Source organism: Adiantum capillus-veneris, chromosome 8, assembly GCF_014529385.1.
Source record: "Adiantum capillus-veneris isolate H3 chromosome 8, ASM1452938v2, whole genome shotgun sequence".
NCBI classification, from domain to species: Eukaryota; Viridiplantae; Streptophyta; class Polypodiopsida; order Polypodiales; family Pteridaceae; genus Adiantum; species Adiantum capillus-veneris.
The window spans coordinates 89,443,110-89,452,060 of record NC_140938.1 but is presented as its reverse complement, the minus strand read 5'-3'; the positions used below and the strand labels follow the sequence as shown (position 1 = coordinate 89,452,060).

Below are 8,951 nucleotides of genomic sequence, written 5' to 3'. Positions count from 1 at the left end.
TTGCAGATTCAACCACCAAAGCTAGTCTAACCCGCATCACTGAGCAGCATGGCAGGCATTGAGACAATGGCAACTAGACGACATACATAAGTTGCACTAAAACATGGTGCAAAGATAGCAGTTCGCTAGTCCAATGCACTATGCAATGATAAGAAGCCCCGACATAATAAAGAGCCTTGCACAACTTTTCTTGCCAGAGTGTAGCAGATCATCAACGAGCCAAACTTGAATGCAAAATACCAGACAATTTTCTGCCCTTCTGGCCTGTTACATAGACTTAAGAAACAATTATGACCATGCTTGAACTTGAAACTGGAAAATGTAAAACACGTACTAGGCAAGCAAAGAGGTCAGATCCTGATTGAATTTTATACAGGTAGTGAAACAACATATTGTTCAAAAGAACTGTGTTTCATTGACATGGGAACATTCAATTACATTATTGATGACCCACGTCTGCAAGAAAGGATATAAGCAAAACCAAGGAAAACACAGTGGTAGGCCTACATTGAGAATTATGGAATTCAATAAGAAGAGAGAATCAAATAACGGTGCGAGTCATTAGGGTGTTCACCACTGGGCAAACATCCTCGTAATGCCTCTACCAGGTGTAGCATTCAGCGGTTGTCATTTCCTAACAGGAGGCAGTTACAACTACTCGCTGTGTGTAAAGCTATTTGTACTCCATAAGCATGTTGTTCTCAGGAGCAAGCCCAATGCAAGCTCTAAATATGTTCTCCAGCATTGCCCTCTGCTTTGACAGCGCATTGATAACAGGAGTCCCTGGAGGGACCTGTATGACAAAACCATGACATCCCACCATTAGAATTCAACAACCATTGCTTGCAGTGATGAAACTCGTTTTGCGTGAGAATGGCCAACTTACAAGAGGAGCCTTCGTAAGGTAGCTGAGAAGAGCTGCGACTGGATGAAGAGAGTGGAACTTTTTCTGATAGAGAGGCGAAAGACACTATTAGAGTCAATTGAGAAAAGGAAAAGAGAGTAAAGATAAGTTGCCATTACCTTTCCATCCTTTTTCAGATCAATTCTTGTCAGCAGCTCCGCAAGAATTACCAAGTCGAGAATCAGAGGTGCTGCTAGTAGTGAATCTTCACAAGTGTTATGCAGGACAATGGTGTTCCTCCCACCCATGAAGATTTCGGAAGTGTATTCATCCATGGCTCTCTTGCTGTCTCCAACGTACGGTACATACTGTGCTCAAGTGGGTAAGAGCGAAGAAAAACCACATAAACAATCAGGCTTTAACACAACCGAGCAGATTATGAGGAGTCGTGGAATGGTCAAGGATGTGAGTTTGTTTGTATGCATAGTCTTAATAGTAGTCTAACCTTTATAACCACCACATGATCAGGATGCTCTCCTGGCTTGTACAAGATTGCATTGCTCCCCACCATGTCATCTACAACATTGCTTTTGGAGATTTCTTTTGATCTAAAAGTTTGTGGTGCAGACAGATTCATGCCATCATTGTTGCCCAGATGATTGTAGCTCACAATAGAAGTTGGCTGATCAAGAAGGAAAAGTAAGAACCCAGAGTCGTTTAAGCAAACGCATCCATGCAACAATGAAGACATTTTGCAAATGCACACCAGATGCAACTCATCAACGAAGTATCAATCTCCCTCTTCATAAAAACAAAGGTAATGTAAAACAACTTTGTAAATACGGTAGTATTATCTAGATTTCAAAGCATGATAGAAGGAAGAAAACAATTCGATTCATCAGCTCGGAAGCCCAAAACAAAAATGAGAGAATAATTGTGAAATGGATCAGCAAGGACCGCTCGAGAGGAGAAGAAACTTGCAAAAGGGACATTCGAAGACACAGGCTATAAAAGCCAATAAGTTGAGATAACATCTCTAAAATTTCAAGTCAAGTATCTCACAAAGAAATCTCTCCATCCGCATAATATGCGGATACATACTAAAACAAATTTGAGCAGAGAAGAGAAGCAAAAAGATCACCTTTATGCCAGCTCCAACAAGGAAATCAACCAAAACTGACTTAATCTTCGTTTGTCCCGTCTTGAAATCATCTCCGCCTATCAAGGAATTCTGGGAAATAGCGTACTCGATGAGTCCTGAGAAGATACAACACTTAGTAAGCCAAATCTCATCATTCATGATCAGGAAAGTCAGGGAGAATGCTGATCCAAACCCACCAGGCACAAATGTATTTTGAGGACTTCCATTAATGAAGGGAACCTTCTCATGAATGCAGGCCATGGCATAGAGAGTTGAAGGAGAAATCTCAGGCTCTCCCTTTTCCAAGGATCGAAACAGATTTTCCTTGGTATCATTAAGTCCCACAATTACATCGCTGTAGCGTTCAGTGTTAGCAGTCCACAAGACCACTACTTTGTCCACCTTGGTTTTAGCCTTGAATTCTCTGAAATTCATCAAAAACACAGAGTGTGGCAAGTAACTTGAGAGTTTGAATCCTGGATGAGTCAGGCATCCACATAATTTTATAGACTTGCAAAGACAAATATTTGCCATGATTTGACAGCATGACTGAGCACTTCTAATAAATACCATTCAGGACGTGTTACATTCGCTTATTCTACAAAACATGTGAACCATTACGAGAAAAAGATATGATAAGGCACACATATATCTCTCCAGAAACAGAGCTCATATGACTAGCCACCTGATGTCTGCCACAATTTTCTCCATCTGCTCTTTCTTGGTACCCTTCACGAGGTTGTTGGCTCGAGGCCCTTGGTTGGATGCAATAAAATCAGGGTCATAGATTCCAGGGAGTGGTACCATCTGCTCCATGGCGGGTCGAAGTTGCTTCTGAAGGTCCATGTCCAAAACCCTAGCCCTTGACATGGCATCTGCCAAATTTGCACCATTAATATCCCACCCACCCAGGACAATGTCATTGGGGTCAACCTACAAGTCCACCACACACCCGCACACATTTGTCAAAAAAATGAAACCTGACAAGCATCTGTGTATGTGCGAGTGTGTGCGCGTGCTCAAGGGTTTGCATGTAAGTGCACATATTCATGCTCCTGCATGAGAAAACAGAATGACCATGAAGCTTACCATGGGTAACAGACTCTTGAACGGTGCATATATCTCCTCCCCATTGAAAGATCCAACTCGACAGGTAGAAGATTGAGTCAACGATCCAAAGTAATTGGCCTGCTGCACACCATCCTTAGTCACCCAAGATATCCCTCTGACAAAGAAGAACATAGATAATCAGAACAGAGAATGCATGTTGGGTGCATTGCTGCGTTTTTGCATTGTTTTGTGCGCTATGGGTGTTGAATAAAGACCGTGAGGAAGGGGGGGGGGGGGGGGGCTCTTACTCCCGGTTGGCAATAATTCCTGCAGTAAGGGTCGCTCCATTGTTTCCACCCCAGCCCACAAGCATCACCCTGCGCACTCATACACAAAAATGAGGATAGATGGCCCGGATCAAACCGAACAACTGAACACAGAAGACGGGCGATGGAGAAAACATTACCCGAGCTTGGGAACACGACAGGAGGTGCGAAATTCATAGCGGACAGTGGTGGGCTTGACGATCCATTGGTAGACACCATCGCGCTTCTCATGAGAGAGCTCGGTAGTGGAGTAATCGTAACTGGACTCGATGAAGTCGTCTGTGTATTGCACATTGGGGCTCTCGATGCGGAAGCTCTCAATGAACATTGTGTGTAGATGGGATGGGTGATTGTGTGGAGAGAGAGAGAGAGAGAGAGAGAGAGAGAGCTTTCGAACGCAGAGAGTCGATTTCCTGTTGATGACGATGAGGCTCTCTCTCGCGCGCTGTCTGAGTCTCTCCTCTCGCGGGACAGAATGTTCACTTTAGCAGTGTCCACATGCCTTACTTCTTATGCCTACACATGCACCGTCACTTTTTCCAGACTAACCAACCCTGCTCTCCAGAAAACGCGGGGCTATCTGGAGTCTCGACGAACCTTCAGGAAAATGACCACCTCTGGTTCTTCCCTATACGCTATTTCTTCCCTATACGCTATGGCCGTTTGTCTGTTTGCAGAGACTCTGCAGAGACCTTCCATCAACAAAAACCCACAAACAAAAAGTGACAGAGAGAACAAGGACCGCATATTTATGGAGACTATATATTCAGTTTTTCTTTGATGTTTGAGTTCTTAGGGTCGATCCCCACGGGCCCGGGTAGACCCTCCGCCACTCCGCCATCTACTTTGTCTCATATGCGAACTGGAGCCAACACGCTTTTGCCCACTTGTTCAACACGGCGGGGGGTAGAAGAAGCATTTTCCAACTCTGCTAATTTTGGCAGAGTTGAGAAGCTTGGCCAGCGTTTGTTGACGCATACGGGCTGGGTTTCTACCCCAACCCGTGTGGATCAGCCTTTACTAGGTCTCTGTCACACCTTCTTGTGAGATTGTGTGGGTTTGCACGACACCTTGTAGTCCTTGGGTCGGGACTCACCCTTATCACAAATGTCTGCCAGACGCGTGTGCAAATGACGAGACAACACTCTATAGCTTGTGAGAGACATCCGTTGTTGGGCGGAGCACAGCAGGTAACCCTCAACAGACATCAAAAGCTTTCACCATGAACATTTCTGAGAGTTTTTTAGCACAAGCAAGTTGCGTCAAAGTCTGTGCGTTCACCAGTTGGCTACATTGTGGCAGATGTTGAAAAGCACTCGCAATTTTCATTTTAATGTTGTTTGCCTATGCGTGACATAATGGACACCCAAGTGACTCCTTTTTGGCTTGTCTGACCGCCTATGTGTGACACGGGCCTTAAGTAATATATTACCAATACAAAGAGTAAAAGGAAGGCCTAGTAGTTTTGAAATGGGTTATTATGTCAAATTTAGCCATTGCAACATGGAGTTTGTTTATGGAAGTCTTTTCTTCGGTCTATCCGCAATGCAACCTAGATTATCTGACTTATAAACAACAAGCAAACGCTCTCCACTTCCATGGTGTCCTTGTTGAGATTTTTGTAACATTAGGCATAAGATGACTTATATGGATTAATGTTGAAAATCTTCAAAAATATCATGTAGGTCAATGAATTCATTGTTTGGTCTTGGCCACTGTCACCCAAACATAAGCATTCATCACCCTTTCAACATATATGTGGACTAAGCTACACTGAGCCTTAACATGGATCCTCATTATGGATGTTTTTCTATCTATCTACTATCTAGAAGTTAATCATCTACATATACAGCCAATAACGTAGAGGATTAGACTTCTAGATAGTAGACAAACCTTGCATCCATGACGACCATGGTGAATGTTATAACATTTGGCATAAGAGGACATAACCAAATAAAATTTTACACCTTTTTCTATAAAAGTCATCTAGATTTTAAAAAGTATCATACATCTTGTTGCAAACAATTTATGGCATTCATCACATTCTTCACATAGACAAGGGCTTTCAATCAAAAAGAGCATAGGAAGTGGCCTAGAACATAATAGGGGGTTTATGTGATTTGTTCATGTATGTATGCACCAAACTAGGTTACCTTATGAGTGTGGTCCATACGTTGTTTACTTCATAGTGACATCAACCTTAGGATCATTCAAGATCTATACATCTCTATCTCATAATAGACCAGCTCTACCTTACCCCTTTCTACTTTAAAGGTAGAGACACCGGTCATCATACATTTTACCTACAAGTATAGCCATTTGTGTAGTGACAAGTTGCATTGTAGACTTCTTTCTATCAACCAATCTCTACATATAGAGTCGCATACCACCATACAAAGCTCATATATCCATTGATACTCCCTAGCTTCTTGAGCACTACTCACATGTCAATAGAACCCAAGGTATGATCCCATACCATACAAAGCTCATATATCCATTGATACTCCCTAGCTTCTTGAGCACTACTCACATGATGTCAATAGAACCCAAGTTATGATCCAAGGTTTCTTTTTAACGATGAGCATTCTTGCCCATCAAATTTCCTAAATTCGATAGTCTTTTGTTGGCATTCATTGTTGTTTTTAGAAAGCTATCTCACACACTCACCTATTAAAAATGGGCCAAATCCCACAAATAGGTGAAACAATCAACAACAAGCAAGTGGTGAAAAACATACTTTCCATTGGCGACTATGAACAAGGGGGAGATCTAGGTTGGCCCTAAAGGGTGGCCGTTAATCTAGGTTGCTCTAACTTTACGATGACAAAGTGGAACAATAATGAGAATTATTCGATTTGTTTCGTCAAGAATCCATGAGAAGTGTGCCCCATCTCGACCACGAACACGCCCATGGCACATGTGAACTACATCTCTCTACTAAAATTCTTTTCAGCCACCCTTGTTGCACACATCGAAGTCACACCCTTCTTTTATTTCACTTTTTTTTACTTGCAAATCAAAGTGAAGGCTTACACATAGGAGAGGAGACCAACACATCACATGACTATCATCAAAAAGTACGTCATGCATGTAGGTTGCACTTTAAATTGAACGCTAGTTGAGGGCTTTCCATTGTCTTGAAAGATGAAAATGTTTACCCAAAATCACAAATTAGGTGATCCCAAGGACCAAACCAATTGCACAACAATTATGGTTGGCTATATGCTAGCTAAGATATCTGGATCAATGTTAAGGGACAGGATTAGCCATGTCATAAAATCTAATATCTAACCAACCCAAATGATTTTCTCATATTAAACTAGTCATTTAATGTGGGAGAATAAACGGGAACAAGGGTTAAGATATAGACATGTGCTTATAGATCTATCTCAACACGGGGCCAATGGTAGGGGCCCAAATGAGAGATGGTATGTCAAAGAGCAAGGCTAACCAATGGAGCATAAAGACCTTAGGGTTAGCTTCATTGAAGACCTCCAATAGTTAGTGTTAAAAGTCCTTTGACCTTAGGTAAGCTAGGGTTGTGCTTGAGGTGGGAACCCGGCCCAAACTTAAGGTGCTTGAGGTGCTTGTCGTGCTTGCTTATTAAGTTACTTGAGGTGCTTGCCGTGCTTGCCGACTAGGGAGCTTGAGGTGCTTTGTCATGCTTGCTGACTAAGGTGCTTGAGATAAGGTGTGCCAAAAATTCAATATTCAATCCCTACAAGAAGAGGGCGAGCCCTACAATCGGGGGGGGATGAGAGAGAACACACACACTCTCACACAAGGCATGCTTGGTACAAAGAAAGCAAAAGGAACACTTGTCAAGTTCCTCCTCATGTTTCTTTCATGTGCCTGAAGCCTATTGGTTGGCCACCCAAGGGGTTCAATGATAATTTAGGAGATTTAATTAATTTCTTTGCATTTATCAAGTCCTCTCTCTCAAAGGGGAAAGGGGGACACTTGTCCCAAGGCTACCCTTGTTGCTTGGTATGACTCCTACTTATGATTGGCTAGGCCTGGAGGGGTCCAATGAGCTTCAAGCATGAACTACAAAGGGGGGGGGCGGGGGGGTCAACCAAAGCAAGTAGGGGGGCTGCTTGGGGGATATACTCTCTCTCTCTCTCTCTCTCTCTCACACACACACACACACACTCTCTCTCTCTCTCATTGTGTATTGTGCAAAGTGCAAAAGCTCCTCTCCTTCTCCAAGCAAGTAGAGGTTGAGAGCCTACACCAACACTCTTGGCTATGGAATGCAAATCCAACCAAGAGCCACACTTCAATGCTTAAGCTTGACATCTTCTCCATCTTCATTACTATGCTATTAATGTATGCTAGCAAGAAGAGTGATGATAAGTGAGGAACTAGTTTTTTCTCCTATGGAATGTTTCTTCTTCCTCTTCCCTACCCTCATTCCCTTCTAGCTCTCTCCACCTTCGACGGTGTTTGAGGTCTTGGGACTAAGGCTTGGGATAGTTAATGCTTTCCACAAAGTCTATGTTATGCTCGTGATGCATGAAGCTTTCCATCTTCGTTGCCTCACCTAGGTCACAAGAAACACAAAGATTGTATTGTAACAAGTCTCTCTTGATGGGAGAAACTATAATACAAATGCCTATTGGAGGGGGGGATCGGCTCCAATTTCCGCTACTCTCAAGTTAATAGGCCAATTCCATTACATTGGTATCAGAGCATTTGGTTTCTCTTTTCTTGCTTAAGAAGAGAGGTCCTTAAGTAGCCTATAAATGGTTGATTTTGTTGATTATATTAGGGTAAGTGGGATTGGGGTTTTGTTGAGCCCACTATATGGGATATGGTGCACACCTCGGGAGCTTTGGACTTAATAATGGAGTTTTTTTAGACTTGCCTACGGCTTTACCGTTATTCAACCATAAGAAGTCTGAAAGGAGCTAGCCCTCGGCAACTCTGGAATATTAGACCCATTCCACTACTCTCTATAATTAACCACTTTGAGCGTGGGTGTAGATACTTAAGAGCCAATTTTCAAAGGCTAAAAGGAGTGGCAACTAAGGTTTTGAATTGCCAAAGCATACACTAAGTATGTACACAAATTTTGTTAACATGGCTGACAATAACCAAGAGAGTAGAATGAACATTGATAGCTTTGATTTTTCACATGAAGGTGCTAATGATGATGCCCACATGTTTGTCAATTATCTTGTTACTAGGTTGCAGCAAGCTATGGGCAACTCTGCTTTGCAAGCCGAAGTTACTCAACGACTTCGCGCTTATGGAATTTCCCTTTCTCTTTCCAAGAGGAGAGAGAGCTTAGGAGGCCTCTTGTAGAGACCCCCATACGAGAGGAGGAATCCAAAGAGCAAGAAAGCAATGAAACTATAAGTTCCTCTAAAGATGTGGCTCCACGAAGACGGCGGTCTAGACGATCGCCGACTCCTCCCAAGAGGAAAAGATCAACACATAGTCCTTCTCCTCGTCATTCCAAAAGGGAAGAAAGGAAACAAAGGAAGAAAAGGGCAAGAAAGAGGTCACCCTCTTCTCTTTCTTCTTCACCTTCCTCCTCTTCCGATGAAAGCTATGGCTATTCTCCTAGAGAATACTGGACATCGCA

The 8,951-nt window shown here is 42.8% G+C and overlaps 1 protein-coding gene across 1 annotated transcript; it reads right to left on the bottom strand.

Annotated features, from left to right (window-relative positions):
• Positions 1 to 334: 334 nt before the first annotated feature.
• Positions 335 to 3,902, bottom strand: LOC147452530 (inositol-3-phosphate synthase-like). The gene is made up of 10 exons (XM_086518180.1): positions 3,502 to 3,902; positions 3,344 to 3,412; positions 3,075 to 3,210; positions 2,671 to 2,918; positions 2,183 to 2,409; positions 1,986 to 2,101; positions 1,350 to 1,526; positions 1,024 to 1,212; positions 887 to 949; positions 335 to 793 (listed from the first exon to the last, which is right to left on the bottom strand). The coding sequence occupies exons 1-10, from the start codon at positions 3,687 to 3,689 to the stop codon at positions 674 to 676; spliced, it is 1,533 nt and encodes a 510-aa protein (XP_086374306.1). The 5' UTR covers positions 3,690 to 3,902; the 3' UTR covers positions 335 to 673.
• Positions 3,903 to 8,951: the final 5,049 nt, after the last annotated feature.

Excerpts from the sequence above, each read along its gene's own strand:
- LOC147452530 (XM_086518180.1), bottom strand. The coding sequence starts at position 3,689 with ATGTTCATTGAGAGCTTCCGCATCGAGAGCCCCAATGTGCAATACACA. Across the intron at positions 2,919-3,074 it reads TCAAGAGTCTGTTACCCATG|GTTGACCCCAATGACATTGT; the intron begins GTAAGCTTCATG and ends GTGGACTTGTAG. Across the intron at positions 2,102-2,182 it reads TCAAAATACATTTGTGCCTG|GACTCATCGAGTACGCTATT; the intron begins GTGGGTTTGGAT and ends GTATCTTCTCAG.